The sequence below is a fragment of the Tachyglossus aculeatus genome, chromosome 1, assembly GCF_015852505.1.
Source record: "Tachyglossus aculeatus isolate mTacAcu1 chromosome 1, mTacAcu1.pri, whole genome shotgun sequence".
In the NCBI taxonomy this organism is placed as follows: Eukaryota; Metazoa; Chordata; class Mammalia; order Monotremata; family Tachyglossidae; genus Tachyglossus; species Tachyglossus aculeatus.
Genome location: NC_052066.1, coordinates 90,106,172 through 90,125,211, shown reverse-complemented (window position 1 = coordinate 90,125,211; position 19,040 = coordinate 90,106,172). Strand labels below are relative to the sequence as shown.

The following is a 19,040-nucleotide window of genomic DNA, read 5'->3' as shown; positions in this document are numbered from 1 at the left end:
TGATATACCTATAATTCTATTTATCTATTTTGATGCTACTAATGCCTTTCTACTTGTTTTGTTGTCTGTCTCCCCCTTCTAGACTGTGACCCTTTTGTTGGGTAGGGATTGTCTCTGTTGCCAAATTGAACTTTCCAAGCACTTAGTACAGTGCTCTGCACTTTGTAAGCACTTAATACGATTGTATAAATGAATGAATATCAGATTCTCTCTTTGTTGCTAAATTATACTTTCCAAGCACTTAATACAATGCTCTGCAGATTCTTTGTTGCTACATTACACTTTCCAAGCACTTAGTACAGTGCTCTGCACACAATAAGCGTTCAATAAATATGATTGAATGAATGAATCTCCCCGTCCTACTTTACGTAACTGTTTTCTTAACACAACACATACACACTTCACTCCCTTAAGACCAACTTCACTGTACCTCAATCTCAACTATCAAACACGTCGAAAGTGCGCAGCACTGTACTAAGCATGTGGGAGAGTACAATACAACAGAGCTGATAGACGTTACCTCCCCAGAACAGGCTTACCTCTACCTCACCCCTGACCTCTTGCCCACTTCCTCCCTCTGACCTGAAACCCTCTGCCTTTCATATCCAACAAACTACTGCTTTCCCCACCTTCAAAGCCTTACTAAAATCAAATTTCTTCCAAGAAGCCTTCCCCGATTTGAGTCCTCATTTCCCCTACCTTCTGTTCCTTCTGTGTGTGGTCTATGCACTTGGATCCAAACTGTGAGCCCGTTGTTGGGTAGGGACCATCTCTATATGAGGCCAATTTGTACTTCCCAAGCGCTTAGTACAGTGCTCTGCACACAGTAAGTGCTCAATAAATACGATTGAATGAATGAATCCAAACCCATTAAGCACTTGATAACCACCCTACCCTCAGCACCACAGCACTTATATACACATTGGGGAAGCAGCGTGGCTCAGTGGAAAGAGCACGGGCTTTGGAGTCAGAGGTCACCGGTTCAAATCCTGGCTCTGCCACTTGTCATCTGTGTGACTTTGGGCAAGTCACTTAACTTCTCTGTGCTTCAGTCACCTCATCTGTAAAATGGGGATTAAGACTGTGAACCCCGTGTGGGACACCCTGATCACCTTGTAAACTCCCCAGCGCTTAGAACAGTGCTTTGCACATAGTAAGCGCTTAATAAATGCCATCATTATTATTATTATTGTTGGTAATTTATTTTAATGTCTGTCTCCCACTCAAGACTGAGCTCCTTCTGGGCAGGGAACGTGTCTACCAACACTGCAGTACTGCACTATACCAAATACTATTATTATTATTAATATTATTATTATTACAGTGCCCTGCAAAGAGTGAATTCTATTAACTGATATCTCATTCCAATATTGATTGATCTTCAATACCATCAGAGGCCATCTTAGTGTTATTATCTTCCATATTGGAATGAAATATCAATTAATCAGTAGAATTCACTCTTTGCAGGGCACTGTAATAATAATAATAATAATGGTATTTGTTAAGCACTTACTATGTGCAAAGCACTGTTCTAAGTGCTGGGGAGGTTACAAGGTGATCAGGTTGTCCATGGGGGTCTCACAGTTTTAATCCCTATTTTACAGATGAGGTAACTGAGGCATAGAGAAGTTAAGTGACTTGCCTAAAGTCACACAGCTGACAGTTGGCGGAGCCGGGATTTACTAGGCACTTGAGAGAGTACATTACAGTAAGTAGAGAGTACAATACATTTGTAATCTAATGGGGGAAGACAGATACTAAAATAAAATACAAGTAGGGGAAAGCAATAGGGTATCAAGATATACAGAAAGGTATAGCTCATGTATATGGATATAAGTCCTACTAAGGGGAGGGGCACAAAGATATATGTGCTTAGGGGATGCAGAAGGGTTGAAATAGTTGGTGAGGGGTTTCCGGGGATAGGGCAAGAAGATGAAAGATTAATCAGAAATAGATGACTGAATGGTAAAGTTGGCCCTTGGAAGAATAAAGTGCTCACATGAGGCCCTTTTGCAGATATCAAAGGGAGACTCTGGCCTCAGAGAATCTCAGCCATCTGTGGGTCTTTCAGATGAGTTGGATTGCCCTGGTCCTACTTCAGCCAAGCTCTGGTTCCCTCATCTGCCACTGGATACAGAAAGGAAATGTTGGAGACTTCAGATTCCAACTTGGAAGGAAACTCTTGTTTCTCTCTATGGGGTAGACAAGGTAATCTGCTTCCTTGACAGGTTAGAAACATGAATATTCAAATTGACCTATTAGCACCACAAAAAGTCAAACTGGCCCACTACAACCATGAATAATCAAATTGCTTTACTGTAACAATTAATATTTAAAAGAACATTAAATCCAGCCATCAAACCAGCAGGTAGACTAGCCCATAATTTCAAAAGGAGCCACCTATATCTTAGGAGGTTGGCCAGTCAAATGGTCAATTTAACATTCCCCTGCAACTTCAACCAACGTGTGTGCTTTATTATCATGACCTAAATGACAGATAGATCCATTAATCTAGTTCTCTGTTTGCTTTGGGTGTCATTGTTCCCTAAACTTCTGGGCATGTTACACCCCTCCTCAAAAATCTCCAGTGGCTACCAATCAACCTATGCATCAGGCAGAAACTCCTCACCCTCGGCTTCAAGGCTGTCCATCACCTCACCTTCTCCTACCTCACCTCCCTTCTCTCCTTCTCCAGGCCAGCCCGCACCCTCCGCTCCTCTGCTACTAACCTCCTCACCATGCCTCATTCTTGCCTGTCCCTCCATCAACCCCCAGTCCACGTCATCCCTCTGGCCTGGAATGCCCTCCCTCCACACATCCACCAAGCTAGCTCTCTTCCTCCCTTCAAGGCCCTACTGAGAGCTCACCTCCTCCAGGAGGCCTTCCCACACTGATCCTCCTCTCTCCCTCCTCCCCCCCAACCCCCCCGCCTTACCTCCTTCCCCTCCCCACAGTACCTGTATATATGTTTGTACGTATTTATTACTCTATTTTATTTATTTTATTTGTACATATTTATTCTATTTATTTTATTTTGTTAATATGTTTTGTTTTGTTGTCTGTCTCCCCCTTCTAGACTGTGAGCCCACAGTTGGGTAGGGAACGTCTTGCCAACTTGTACTTCCCAAGCACTTAGTACAGTGCTCTGCACACAGTAAGTGCTCAATAAATACAATTGAATGAATGAATGAGGGTGTTCTGGGCCAGAGGCAGGATACGGTTGAATGGTCGGTGGTGAGATAGATGAGACTGTGGTACATGGGAAGATTAGCACTAGAGGAGTAAGGTGTGCGGACTGGGTTGTAGTAGGAGAGTAGCAAGGTGAGGTAGGAGTAGGAAAGGTGATTAAGTACTTTAAAGCCAATGGTGAGGCATTTCTGTTTGATGCGGAGGTGGATGGGCAACCACTGGAGGTTCTTGAGGAGTGGGAAACATGCCCTGTATGTTTTTGTAGAAAAATGATCTGGGCAGCAGAGTGAAGTATGGACTGGAGTGCGAAGAGACAAGAAGCAGGGAGGTCAGCAAGGAGGCTGATGCAGTAGTTGAGAAGGGATAGGATAAATGCTTGAAGCAGCCTAGTAACAGTTTGGGTGGAGAGGAAAGGGCAGATGTTAGTGATGTTGTGAATGTGGAACAAACAATCACTCCTCCACCTGGCATTCATCAAGACCTGGCTCACACCTCCGGTTGAAGTGTTAACGACTATGTCATTAACAAGGTTAAATCTGGAAGACAATGGGACTAATGCTGAACCATGCATAAGTCTTGTAGCTCCTGAAATACTCAAGATCTCACACTGGACCGCAAATGTGTACCGCTGGGATTTCCTGACATGATACATCACTGGATGAATCAAATCAATCAATCGTATTTATTGAGCGCTTACTGTGTGCAGAGCACTTTACTAAGCGCTTGGGAAGTACAAGTTGGCAACATATAGAGACAGTCCCTACCCAACAGTGGGCTCACAGTCTAAAAGGGGGAGACAGAGAACAAAACCAAACATACTAACAAAATAAAATAAATAGAATAGATATGTGCAAGTAAAATAAATAGAGTAATAAATATGTACAAACATATATACATATATACAGGTGCTGTGGGAAGAGAAGGAGGTAAGATGGGGGATGGAGAGGGGGACGAGGGGGAGAGGAAGGAAGGGGCTCAGTCTGGGAAGGCCTCCTGGAGGAGGTGAGCTCTCAGTAGGGCCTTGAAGGGAGGAAGAGAGCTAGCTTGGCGGATTGACAGAGGGAGGGCATTCCAGGCCAGGGGGATGACGTGGGCCAATCTCTTCTAGAGACAGCAGGTTGCCATGTCACCTTGATTTTCTGGGAATTCCCCAAAATAACAGTAGTCATGCCCCACTTCACATCTAAACCTTGCTAATTGAAAATTGTACACAATCCCCTTTGACAATATATTTGAGGGAATCACTGATGGCAGGATAAGGAAGGAATGTTTTATTATCTCTGCATTGGAAATTACTTCTTGTAATGAGAAACGATAGCCATATTAATTACTGTTTCTCGCCCCACCTTGCCTTCCTCTCCCATCAATCCCCCAGACAACCCACCCCCCACAGCCAAAACAAAAGCTCTGGACTCTGCATGGCTGAATCTTCTTGTTGGCCTCGTACTCACCAAGAGATCTTTTTCCCTTAAAGATGATTATCCATCATCACTTGTGATAGATGGGCCAAGGTTCTTTAAAGTCTCTTAGGAATAAGCATTTTTCACTTGCATTTACCTTTCCTGTGATTCTTTATTCATTCATTCAACTGTATTTATTGAGCGCTTACTGTATGTACAGCACTGTACTAAGAGCTTGAGAAGTACAAGTTGGCAACATGTAGAAATGGTCCCTACTCAACAACAGGCTCACAGTCTACAAGGGGGAGACAGACAGAAAAACAAAACATGTGGACAGGTGTCAAGTCATCAGAATAAATGGAAATAAAGCTAGATGCACATCATTAACAAAATAAATAGAATAGTAAATATGTACAAGTAAAATAGAATAATAAATCTGTACAAACATATATGCAGGTGCTGTGGGGAGGGGAAGGAGGTAGGGCGGGGGGGAAGGGAGGGGGAGAGGAAGGAGGGGGCTCAGCTGGGAAGGCCTCCTGGAGGAGGTGAACTCCCAGTAAGGCCTTGAAGGGAGGAAGAGAGCTAGCTTGGCGGATGTGCAGATGGAGGGCATTCCAGGGCAGGGGGGGATGTGGGCCAGGCAAGAATGAGGTACAGTGAGAAGGTTAGCAGCAGAGGAGCGGAGGGTGCAGGCTGGGCTGTAGAAGGAGAGAAAGGAGGTGAGGTAGGAGGGGTGAGGGGATGGAGAGCTTTGAAGCAGAGGGTGAGGAATTTTTGCCTGATGCGTAGGTTGACTGGCAGCCACTGGAGATTTTTGAGGAGGGGAGTAACACGTCCAGAGCATTTCTGCACAAAGATGATCCAGGCAGCAGCGTGAAGTAGAGACTGAAGTGGGGAGAGACAGGAGGATGGGAGATCAGAGAGGAGGCTGATACGGTAATCCAGTCCAGATAGGATGAGAGATTGAACCAGCAAGGTAGCAGTTTGGATGGAGAGGAAAGGGCGGATCTTGGTGATGTTGCGGAGGTGAGACCTGCAGGTTTTGGAGACGGATTGAATGTGAGGGGTGAACAAGAGAGCGGAGTCGAGGATGACACCAAGGTTGTGGGCTTGTGAGACAGGAAGGATGGTAGTGCCGTCTACAGTGACAGGAAAGTCAGGGAGAAGCACAGTTTGGGAGGGAAGATAAGGAGTTCAGTCTTGGACATATTGACATATTGAGTTTTAGATGGCAGGCAGACATCCAGATGGAGATGTCCTGAAGGCAGGAGGAGACCTGAGCCTGAAGGGAGGGAGGGAGAGAGAGCTGGGGCAGAGATGTAGATTTGGGTGTCATCAGCATAGAATCTGTTTACTGCCAGACTTAGGTTTTATGGCTGAAATGATCCTGGAAGCTATTCCCCCAGAGCAGAAAAGATGTGCTAATTTCAGGTCTTGCCAGGAATTTTTAACTTTACAGGCTCCAACATTATGTCTGTGTAGGAAGAAAGAGGCTGCATCAATACTGGTTCAGGAATAAGGCCTCGAGCCAGGACCAGAGAAAGGTTTAAATAGAACAGGAAAATCCAGGTCTTTTCTGACTTGGCACAGCTTGCTGAAATATCAAGGGACCTCAAGCAAAAACGACTGAAAGCACATGGTGCCAGAGGCCTGAATTGCACCAGGATGGATCAAGTAATAACAGTTGTGGTTTCAGTTAAGCATTTACCTTGGGCCAAGAACTGCTTTAAGAGCTGAGGAAGACACAAAACAATTTGGTCAGACACATCATCATCATCATCAATCGTATTTATTGAGCGCTTACTATGTGCAGAGCACTGTACTAAGCGCTTGGGAAGTACAAATTGGCAACACATAGAGACAGTCCCTACCCAACAGTGGGCTCACAGTCTAAAAGGGGACACAGCCTCAGTCCCACATTTGGCTCACATCTAAGAGTGAAAATATGCACTACTTCCCAATTTTACAGTTGAGGAGACTGAGGCACAAAGAAGTTAAGTGACTTGCCCAAGGTCACAGAGCAGGCAAGTGGAAGAGCTGGAATTGGAACCCAGGTCTGCTGATTACTAGGCCGTGCTCTTTCCACTACTCCATGCTGCAGTAGTCTGAAGTACACTGGCTCAGGAAAAATCTGCAAGATGGCATTTACGTCAGGATTTTCTCTTTCCCCCTTTATGACTTAATTCTGATGTAGTTTATTTGTTAATTGCTGATCATTTTGATTTTACCTTAAAGTCACCAGCCCTATTTTAAATTTTCATGAAACAACCTTTTCCAATTTTTTTTAATAGGATGAAATACCTGCACATTAGTTGTTGTTTAGATTGTAAGTTCCTCTTCTAGTTGCAAGCTCCTTGTGGGCAGAGATCAGGTCTTTCAACTCTAACTGTAGGGGTCCCTCAAGATTCAGTTCTGGGTCCCCTTCTATCCTCCCAAGTGCTTAGTACAGTGCTCTGCACAAAGTAAGCACTCAAATATGATTGAACGAATGAACCTCCATCCACAACCACTCCCTTGGAGAACTCATTTGCTCCCATGATTTCAACTACCACCTCTATGCGGATGATACCCAAAATCTACATCTCCTCCCCCGATCTTTCTTCCTCTCTCCAGGCTTGGATTTCCTCTTGCCTTCAGGACACCTCTATTTGAATGTCCTCCCATCACCTCAAGCTTAAGATGTCCAAACAGCACTCCTTATCTGACCACCCAAACACTGTTCTCCCCCTGACTTTCCCATCACTGTAGAAGGCACCAACATCTTTCTGTACCCTTGGCATTATCCTTGACTTCTCTCTCTCATTCAACCCACATACTGAATCCATTACTAAATCCTGGTCAGCCCCACCTCCCACCTTCACAACATCGCTGAAATCCACCCTTTCCTCTCCATCCAAACTGTTCCCACGTTAATACAGTCACTCATCCTATCCCACCTGGATTACTATATCAGCCTCCTTGCTGAACTCCCAGCCTCCTGACTCTCCCCACTCCAGTCCATACTTCACTCTGCTTCCTGGATCAGTTTTCTACAAAAACGTTCTGGACACATCACCCTGCTCCTCAAAAAACTCCAGTGAATGGGCAACCATGCCCATCCACCTCCACATCAAACAAAATCTCCTCACTGTTTGCTTTACAACACTCCACCACCTTGCCCTCTCCCACTTCGCCTCGCTACTCTCCTACTACAACCCAGCCCACACACTTCACACCTCTAATGCTAACCTCACTGGGCCTCCATCTCGCCTATCTCATGGCCGACCTCTCTCCCGTGTCCTGCCTCTGGTCTGGAATGCCTTCCCTCCTCAATTCCAACAGACATTTACTCTTCCCTCCTTTAAAGCTTTATTAAAGGCACATTTCCACCAAGAGGCCTTCCCAGAATAAGCCCCCCTTTTCCTCTTCTTCCACTCCCTTCTGTGTCACCCTGATTTGCTCCCTCGGTTCTTCCCCACTCCCAGCTCCACAGCACTTATGCACACGTATGTAATGTGTTTATTTATATTGATGTCTGTCTCCCCAGCCCTAGACTGTGAACTCGCGTGGGCAGAGAATGTGTCTGTTTATTGTATTGTATTCTCCCAAGCACTTAGTACAGTGCTCTGCACACAGTAAGTGCTCAATACAATTGAATGAATGAACTCTATTGTATTGCACTCTCCCAAATGCTTAGTAAGCTCTCAGTAAATACCACTGATTGATTGTCTGTATCCATTTCTAGTCAGTCTAGTGTAGTCAGACTATTGAGAAGCAGCATGTCTTAGTGGACAGAGCACATGCCTGGGAGTCAGAATGTCAGAGGTTCTAATCCTGGCTCTGCCACTCGTCTCCTGTGTGACCTCATCTCCTGTGTGACCTTGACCAAGTCACTTAACTTCTCTGGGCCTCAGTTACCCCATCTGGAAAATGTGGATTAAGAGTGTGAGCCCTACATGGAACAGGGACTGTGTCCAACCTGACTACCTTCTATCCACCCCAGCGCTTAGTGCTTGGCACAAAGTAAGTGCTCAACAAGTACCATAATAATAACAATAATAATCAGGAGGAGAGCAGTAAGTCCTTTGAGAAGGACTTTTCCCTTCATAAAGCTGGGATAAAGAAAGTGAGTCCCAATTGATCCTAGTGTTTCTTGGGGGAACAAAAGCTTCAAGTCACCTAGAGTTGAAAAGTGCTGTCAGCTAGGGAGATAACTAGATGAAAAATGTCTCTGCAGTCCAGTGTTGTCTAGTGGAAAGAACATAGGCCTGGGACCAAGAAGACTTGGGTTTTAATCCCAGCTCTGCCACATGCCTGCTGTGTGATCTTAGACCCAGCATTTACTTTCTACATATCTCAATTTCCTCATCAAAATGGAGCTTAAATACCTGTTCTCCCTCCTACTTAGACTGTGAGCTCCATGTGGGACTAGAAACAAGTCCAACCCAATTACCTTGTATCGACCCAGCACATAGTACAGTGCTTAGCACAAAGTAAAGGCAAAACTTCTAACATAATTGGGCAGCCCTGGAGTACTGGAGTAAAAGTCTGACCTGGCAAAGGCTCATTCATGTTCATTCAATCATATTTATTGAGTGCTTACTGTGTGCAGAGCACTGTACTAAGCACTTGGGAGAGTACAATACAAGAATAAACAGAAACATTGCCTGCCCACATTAAGCTTAGAGTCCAGAATGGAAGACAGATATGTACATAGTGTTGTGGGGCTGGGAGGGGGGATGAATAAACGGAGCAAGTCAGGGAGACAAAGAAGGGAGTGGGAGAAGAGGAAAGGAAGCCTTAGTCAGGGAAGGCATCATGGATGAGATATGCCTTCCGTAAGGCTTTGAAGGAGGGGAGACTAATTGTGTATCAGATTTAAGGAGGGAGAGGGTTCATGTGAATCATTGGAGGACATCAGGGAAATGCCTTAGGGTCCACTCTGTTTTCCTATAACACAGGGGGTGGAAATCTCCCAAAACCATTAATAATAATCATAATAATAATAGTGATGGTATTTGTTACGCACTTACTATGTGCCGAGCAGTGCTTAACAGATTGTCCCATGTGGGGCTCACAGTCTTAATCCCCATTTTATAAAGAGAAGCAGCATGGCTCAGTGGAAAGAGCCCGGGCTTGGGAGTCAGAGATCATGGGTTCTAATCCTGGCTCTGCCACTTGTCAGCTATGTGACTTTGGGCAAGTCACTTAACTTCTCTGTGCCTCAGTTCCCTCATCTGTGAAATGGTGATTAAGACTGTGAGCCCCAAGTGGGACAATCTGGTTGCCTTGTATCCCCCCCCAGTGCTTAGAATAGTGTTTGGCACATAGTAAGCACATAACAAATATCATCATCATTATTATTATTATTATAGATGAAATAACTGAAGCACAAAGAAGTTAAGTGACTTGCTCAAGGTCAGAAAATTTGCTCTGTGGCACTTGCCTATTCTGGTACCATACCACTGGGCCATTCATTCATTCATTCAATCAGATTTATTGAGGGCTTACTGTGTGCAGAGCACTGGACTAAGCACTTGAGAAGTACAAGTCGGCAACATATAGAGACGGTCCCTACCCAACAACGGGCTCCCAGTCTAGAAGGGGGAGACAGACAACAAAACAAAACAAGGGCCAAGGTCCTATCTTCCAATACCACAGTAATGGAACAGACTCATGGTTCTGAACAGACATTCCCTAATTCCCTATCAATGTTCTAGCCAAAACACGTAATATAACCCCATGCATTTTGGCAGAACGGAGTGCATCCCAAACCCTCCCATTTGTTATGCAAGTCAACCAGGCTTCCAAGCAGATTGGATCTCCAATCTGAGGCAAGCTCCAATCATCAAAGTCCAAACAAACAGAATTGAGCCAAGGTGGTCCAAAGGAGCCCAACCCTTCAATTACCTCCCTTAGCTTTGGTGCAGTTAAATAGTTGGCTTTCTGCTTTACTTGGAAATCTCTCTTGTATTACCAAGGATGAGTCAGTAAGCACGCTTCTATTTATATTCAGTCTTCAATTTATATTCAGCCTGATTAGACACTGCCAGTATGTTATTAATGATAATAATAATAATAATGATGACGATAATTCTGGTATTTACTGCATGGAAGAAGCCAATTGTAAACCACTTCCGTATTTTGATCCTGGATACACTACCAGAACGGTTGCACTTGGAGGTGGGGAGTTCTGGGAGAGATGTGTCCACGGCATCGCTATGGGTCGGAGACGACTCGAAGGCATAAGACAAATGTGCCAAGCACTGTATTAAGCACTGAGGCAGATACACAATCAGGCCCTACACGGGGCTCACAGTTTAAGTAGGAGGGAAAACAGGTACTGAATCCTCATTTTACAGATGAGGGAGCTGAGGCTGAGGCACCTTGAATTGTCCAAGGTGTCACAGGAGGTAAATGGGAGAGCTAGAATTAGAATCCAGTTCCTCCGACACCCAGGCTCATGCTGTTTCCACTAAGCCATGCTGCTTCCCTGATCTGTTCTATTCCATCTGCCTATTCTGGTCTCTACATTTTTAGAGAGGTGGTGAAACAGAGTCGAGAAAATTGCACAAGAAATGATGTAAGGGATTGGATATAGCACCAAAGAGGAAAGGCTAAAAAGCTGTGCACCCTGGAAAAGCGAAGTCTGGGGAAAGGCCCAATTAATACCTTCAAGGAATCATCTCAAATCGAATACTCTAATCCTCTTCAGTGGTTTCTCTTGATTGTCTTCCTAGTGAATGTAAACTAACTGAATGTGGGATTTATTTAAGAAAATGGAAGAAATCCTGGAAATAGTTTCTAAAAAGCTTTAAAAGTCCTTTGGCTGCTTTAATAAACTAAAGCTCTGTTTTCTCACAATAATCTATGCCCTTTCCAATAAAGGACACTTTAATAAACATGTACCCAGGTAACTTAGACTGAATAAATGAGGGAGGATTTCTGGGGAGGGGTACTCATATCATAAAACCACCTTACTTTAAGAAGGAATAAAATAAATACACCATACTACCTGTATAGGGGGCTCTCTCTGCCCATAACTATATTTCCATTCCCAATCCTGTTCTAAAAGTCACAACAATTTTCAACCTTGAAGAGTTTTTTTTAATCATTCAAGTGATAAAGTCTAAATCAGTAGCTTCAGAGGGCACACATCTGCAATAGATAAAAAAACATAAAACCTACCTGAAACATTTGCCTGACTTTTCTGCGAGGCAGATTGACGTTGAGTTTGTGCATCAACTGGTGGATCTCTTCAATGTTCAATAAGCCATCTCCATTTTTGTCAGCTTCCTCAAAGGTCTGCTTCACCCATGTGCAAATTTGCTAAGGAAAGGTTCACCTGACACAGGATTGTGGAAGACAGTCATGTGCTTCAAAACAGATAAAACTTTCTTCCATATGGAACAAGGGATAGAGAGAAGCTATGTCGTAAAATATGAGAACTTGAGAAGGAATACAGCAAATGTTCCATGTTCACAGAGGAAGGGAGAAGAAAAGAGAAAACAGGAAGAAAATGTAGAGAAAGAGGCAAGGGCATGGGCTGTGGAAAAGAAGAAAGAGAAGGAAAAGAGGGCCCGGAAAAGAATAAAGAGGAAAAAAAGAGAAGGGCAAAGAGGAGAACAAGAGATGAATGAGAAACAAATCAGTTATAACCTGTAATTATGCTAGAATTACAAATTGATTTAAGGATGTGGGAATAAATGAGTTGATTTGCGGTTTGGAGGGAAAGAGGGAAACTGGGGATGTAGGAGGGTGTGAGGATGTGAGGGTGTGAGTGTGGGAGTGAGGGTGACAAAGAGGGCTGTGGAGAGAAGGAAAGGAGCAAAGAGGTCTGCTCTGTGTAAGGCAGGGGGAGAGGGACAGTAGGAAAACCCAAAGTGAGAGGTTGGCACTGCAGAGGAGGCAAAGTGTGCAGATTCGATTGCAGTAAAAAATCAGGGAGGTAAGCTAGGAAAGCAAGGTGATTGAGTACTTTCTGTGATGTACAGGTGCGTAGGCAACCTCTGGAGGTTCTTGCGGAGTGGGGAAACATGGATTGATTCTTTTTTTGGTTGGGGGGCGGGGGTGAAAAATGATCCAAGCAATCAAGTGGAGTAAGGGCTTTAATGGGGCTAGAGAGGAGGCCAGAAAGGAGGCTAATACAGTAATCAAGGCAGGATAGGATAAGTGCTTAGATCAACGTGATAGCCATTTGAACGAAGGCACATCTGTCAAGCTAGCTCGCTTCTTCCCTTCAAAGCCCTACTGAGAGTTCACCTCCTCCAAGAGGCCTTCCCAGACTGAGCCTCCTTTTTCCTCTCCTCCTCCCCATCCCCCCCGCCCTACCTCCTTCCCCTCCCCACAGCACCTGTAATAATAATAATAATAATAATAATAGCATTTATTAAGCGCTTACTATGTGCAGAGCACTGTTCTAAGCGCTGGGGAGGTTACAAGGTGATCAGGTGGTCCCACATGGGGCTCACAGTCTTAATTCCCATTTTCCATGTATATATGTTTGTGCAGATTTATTACTCCATTTTACTTGTACATATTTACTATTCTATTTATTTTGTTACTAATGTGCATTTAGCTTTAATTCTATTTGTTCTGATGACTTGACACCTGTCCACATGTTTTGTCTTGCTGTCTGTCTCCCCCTTCTAGACTGTGAGCCTGTTGTTGGGTCAGGGACCATTTCTATATGTTGCCAACTTGTACTACCCAAGCGCTTAGTACAGTGCTCTGCACACAGTAAGCGCTCAATAAATACGGTTGAATGAATGAATTAACTAATGAAGGTGAAAGGGTGGATTTTAGTGATGTTATGAAGATAGAACTGACAGGATTCAGTGCCAAAGTTACAGGCTTGTGAAACTGGGAGGATGGTTTTTGCTGTCTACAGTGATGTGAAAGTCAAGGGGAGAACAAGGTAATCTACCTGATGAAGACTGAGGTTATCTCTACTTATGTACACATCTGCACATCATTTTCTAAGAAACATTATTTCCCTCGATACAAATTTCATTTACACATAAAATCCTAAAAATAGTTTAAAACATACCCTGTTTCCTTAGGGTATTGCAATTAAGAGTATGTCCAACCCGGGATTTGACATTCTCATTTATTTTCTTTAAAACCTTGTCAAGGTTCTCATGTCTGTTTATATTAATCCAATTCCTTGCCTCCTTCTACTTGACCTTCTCTCCACCAGATTTGAGCAGCGCTTGGCTGGGTTAGGGCGATTTCTTTTCTTAGGTTTTTTCTCCCTTGCCAACAGTTCTGCAGTAACTGCTGAGCGATCCCTCTGTGGCTTATGTTTTGTTCTCCTGACCACTGGAACTCATCCACTGCCAACTCTCAGCTGCCAATCTAGTGACTCAGTTATGGCGTCCTTCCAGCAGCTGCATGTGACAGGACGTGGACAGAGCTTCTCAAAATCATTGAAAAATACAGTCAGCTGTGTGAACAATTTATCTCTACTCCCACACAATGCTATTTTGAGAATGGATGGGATGGTAGGTTAGGTCAAACACTCTAAGTCTATGATTGAGAGCCCACTTTGTGAAGAGCTCTATGCTTGGTGTTGTGGGGAATTAAAAATAAACACAAAAACAAAACAAAGGAAAAAGAAAAAGAGAGGCAATAAGGCCTAGTGGGAAGACCACGGGGTTGGGAATCAAAGAATCTGGGTCCAAATCCTGACTCTGACACCTTCCTTGGGCAAGTCACAACTTCTCTGTTCCTCAGTTTCCTCATCTGTATAATAGAGATGCTATCTGTTCTACGTCTTAGATCATGAGCCCCATAAGGGACAGGGACTGCATCCAACCTGAATCCAACTTGATCATTTTGTATCTACCCCTGTTCTTAGCATATAGACAGTGCTTGGCATATAGTAAGTGCTTAACAAATGCAATATTTATTATCATTTTAAATAATAATAAAAAACAAAGTATGATCCCTGACCTCTGTAATTAGAGCAGGGAGTTTTGGTAAGAGTAGGAGCTTCAAGAGAGAAGGTGTTTAGACGTAGCTACTTTGATTAAGAAAGTGATCAGCACAAAGAAAGTTCAAGTTGCAATTGGATTTTACAGTCGAGTTGTGCCTGTACACAAGATCATATACATCGTCCAGCAGTTAGGCACTAATACATCAAATGGATAGCTCATATGTGGAGAGGTGGTGGAAGAAATTAAGCAGGCTTTTAGAAATATGGGGAAAATCCTGAAAGTTGCAGACTGCAACTTCAGCAATATGGGAAAGGCAAGTCTTACTGGCAGATGTGATTGACTTCAATGCAGTAAATGAAGTAAACATGCACAATTTCAAGAGCAGATTCCCAGCCCCAGCTGCATATCAAGTTGCAAAGGTGGCCTTGTTACGACTGAAGCAATGGCCTTCACAATAGCTCAACTATAAGCCATGTCCTTATCTGTTTTAGCAGTTATATTTGGTTTAGGATCATTATGGGGGGTTTTTAGTTTTTAATTTTACTCTAATTTGTGCGGTTGACATTGGAGAGTTTAAACCTTAATAAAGTATTATTTTCTTGACAAACTGGCTTCAAACACATAGGGAGTGAAAATGTGTAAATTTAAGACTCCTGAGGGACAGAGACTGTATCTAATTCCTACTTGTATAGTCTCCCCCAATGCTTAGTACAGTGCTCTGCACACAGTAAGCACTTTACTATTACCACTATTATTCTTTCAATGCATCTTCTGTTTGAGAGGAAAATTTGTGGGGAAAGAAAGTGAGAGAATATTGGGAAGGTGAGGTAGATCAAACGTGGTGCTCTTTAGGAGTGAAGACTTTTCTGCTGTGAACTTTTTAACTCAGTCTGGCCTGCCTCAGGATCCACCTAATTCTAAGTTGATGCAGAAGACAAAATATCATTTAAAGAAACTTTTAAGTTAAATGACTTGCCCAAGGCCACACAACAGACTGATGGCAGAATCTTCTGACTCCTCTGACTTCCAGCACTTAGCACATAGTAAGCACTTAACAAATACCATAATTATTACATGTTCTTTCCTCTGGTCCTGTCCACTGCTTCCTTAAAATCCTTGAGGTTAGCAGTTCATTCTTCCAGCACTTAGAACAGTGCTTTGCACATAGTAAGCGCTTAATAAATGCCAATATTATTATTGTTCTAAAATTCTAGGCCTGGCCAATAAAAGGTCTTCTCTTTTTTTCATCCACAAATCAGCCCCAAATCATAAACTGATGGCTGTCTGAATATTGCTTCCTAAACTGCTATGTGAAACACTTATTAACATGAATGTCTTTGGGTACAGCTGCTTATGAATATGATGCCTCATGCTAAAGACTTATTCATGAGTGGAAATTAGTCTAGCAACTCCAAAACACACTTAATTTAAAAGCTGATTGTACATCCACGTGTTTGTTGGGAAAGGATGAACCCAGAAGAATCAAACTCAAAGTTTCAAATCACACTCCCAGAAGCTTCTGAAAAGGATTTATTCCCCTACTGCAATTCTGTTACTTTAAAATAAAACCCACGAAATTAAATCCCTGCAAATCTGTTTTTAAAAATCAGAAGATTTTCCTAACTGAAGAATTTGCAGAAAAAAGCCATGTAAAGAAAAATCTTCTGATGCTATTTACTCAAAAAGTCAAGTTTGGGTTTGCAAATATAAGTTACACCCCACTCAAAGAGTATTCAGTTCTGTTCTAAAGCGTTTGTTATCTTCTGAGTATTCTCTGAAAATAAAAAAATTTTGAGTAATTATATCACACCCATCAGTCATTTGTACTTAAGTCTTATTGTTGGTTAAAGAGTTATTTTGAAGCTGATTAAAATTCCTTTGGTTATACGAAAGAAAATAATCTACAGTTTCCTGCACATTCTCTCTCAAGAACATTTCTTTCAAAGAAAAAGGAGTCTGAACCCATCTTTCTAACCCATTTTCCAACTAAGTAAAATATTTCCTTAGAAGTGTCACATTCAGAGTGAATTTAATGGTCAAAAAAACAGTTGTAAGGCAAATTCTCTACCCAAGAACAATGGCATTTTCTCAAGTCAAAACAAATGGTTTCCCCAGTTGCATATAGTAATACTTATGCCTGTGGTGAATATTAAAAAAAACCCCACAACTTGGAAGCTTTCCAACAGCATCACCAAATAAGGGCAAGTTAAATTTGGAAATCCATTGATCAATGGAATTTACTGAGTTCTACCTATGGGCACAGTACTGTGGTAGTCGCTTGGGATATCCCTTTCTCAAGGAGTTTACAGTCTAGTGGGGGAGACAGGCATTAAAATAAATTACAGAGGGGAAATGCAACCGAGTATAAACTCAGAGATCAAATCTTTTACTTTCATTCTACAAATATCATTGTTAGTGATGACCATGGTGACTCAAGGCTAGGTTCTGCCTTAAACAGACAACCAAATAGAACGTACATTTATTTGGTCTAGAGTTTGTAGTACCTATGCTCTTTGCGTTTTACAGCTCTTTTAACAATAATAATTGTGGTATTTGTTAAGCACTCACTCGATGCCAAGAACTATATTGAGGGACAGGATTGATACAAGATAATCAGAGCGGACACAGTCCTTGTCCCACAAGAGGGAGAACAAGCATTTTATCCCCATTTTGCAAATGATAGCTGAAGGATAATCAATCAATCAATCGCATTTATTGAACGCTGTTTGCAGAGCACTGTACTAAGCACTTGGGAAGTACAAGTTGGCAACATATAGAGACAATCCCTACCCAACAGTGGGCTCACAGTCTAAAAGATAAGATAAGAAAGGTAAGTGATTTGTCAAAGGTCACCCAGAGCAGAGGCAAGAGACAGAGCAGGATTAGAATCCAGGTCCTCTGACACCCAGGCCCATGCTTTTAATAATAATAATAATAATAATGGCATTTATCAAGCACTTACTATATGTAAAGCACTATTCTAAGCATTGGGGAGGTTACAAGGTGATCAGGTTGACGCAAGGGGGTGCTCACAGTCTTAATCCCTATTTTACAGATGAGGTAACTGAGGCCCAGAGAAGTTAAGTGACTTGCCCAAAGTCACACAGCTGACAACTGGCGGAGCCGGGATTTGAACCCATGACCTCTGACTCCCGGGCTCTTGCCACTAGACCACACTGTTCACTGTTTTGTGTGACGGGAGAGGAAAGAGTTAGGAGGAGGGAGAAGGGAAGAAGACGGTAAATCAGTCTCATTCCCCCAACTGGGTCTTATTGCCCAAATCCAGCAGGATTGACCTCGATTCCCCAACAGGTGTCCCACCTTCATTCCCATCATTACACAAAAATCAAAGCGCGAAAGGAAGTTTTCAAAAGGATATTGGTTATGCGTCCTCTGTCTCTTGGCAAGGGAGTCTTCATCACTAATCCCTGCCATCAAGTACTTCAGGCCCGTGATCCAGGTCCGGGCCTCCTCGGGATTGGACGTGATGAGGTCCAGGGACTCCATGTGGTTCCCATGGTAGATGGTGAAGCAGCAACTCGGATCAAAGTTCCCTTCTGCCTGGCGATGGAATATTTCAGACTGCCGACCCTCGGTGACTTTGTAGATGGAATCGATAATTACTGTGAGGAAGAAAGGCAGCTGGTGGGGATTATAAACAAGACTCTGCCTGGGCTGCCAATTCAGCATGGTAGATGTTTCACCCAATAAATAATAATAATAAAATGCAATGTTTCAGCTTCACCTTCATGTCCAGGAAGATGCCTAGCAATAACCCCCGCCCCCGCAGCACAGGGTGGGAAGACTTGACCCTGCCTGTGCTTGAAGCTGCGATTCCCAGAACGCAGAGGTTGGGAGGTCAGAGAAGGCATTCATTCAATCGGATTTATTGAGCGCTTACTGTGTGCAGAGCACTGTACCAAGCGCTTGGGAAGTACAAGTCGGCAACAGATAGAGAGGGTCCCTGCCCAATAATGGGCTCACAGTCTAGAGGGGGGAGACAGACAACAAAACAAAACATGTAGACAGGTGTCAAAATCATCAGAACAAATAGAATTATAGCTATATGCTCATCATTAACAAAATAAATAGAATAGTAAATATGTACAAGTAAAATAGAGTAATAAATCTGTACAATATATAGAAGTGCTGTGGGGAGGGGAAGGAGGTAGGGCAGTGGTGGATGGGGAGGAGGAGAGGAAACAGGGGGCTCAGTCTGGGAAGGCCTCCTAGAAGAGGTGAGGTCTCAGTAGGGCTTTGAAGGGAGGAAGACAGCTAGTTTGGCGGATGCGTGGAGGGAGGGCATTCCAGGCCAGGGGGAGGATGTGGGCCGGGGGTCGACAGCGGGACAGGCGAGAACGAGGCCCGGTGAGGAGGTTAGCAGCAGAGGAGCGGAGGGTGCGGGCTGGGCTGGAGAAGGAGAGAAGGGAGGTGAGGTAGGAGGGGGTGAGGTGATGGACAGCCTTGAAGCTGAGAGTGAGGGCAGAGAGGGCAGCCAGAAGGCACACCAAGCAGGCTTGTCCCCACCCCAAAC

At 43.5% G+C, this 19,040-nt stretch overlaps 1 protein-coding gene across 3 annotated transcripts in view; it reads right to left on the bottom strand.

Annotated features, from left to right (window-relative positions):
* The window catches only part of PLCH1 (phospholipase C eta 1), a 232,013-nt gene that overhangs the window by 94,349 nt on the left and 118,624 nt on the right, over positions 1 to 19,040 (bottom strand). For all 3 annotated transcript variants that reach the window (XM_038747572.1, XM_038747574.1, XM_038747573.1), the window contains exons 3-4: positions 17,886 to 18,129; positions 11,757 to 11,886 (exon numbers count right to left, since the gene is read on the bottom strand). In XM_038747572.1, coding sequence (XP_038603500.1) covers positions 11,757 to 11,886; positions 17,886 to 18,129 — 374 coding nt within the window. The remainder of the gene's footprint in view (positions 1 to 11,756; positions 11,887 to 17,885; positions 18,130 to 19,040) is intronic.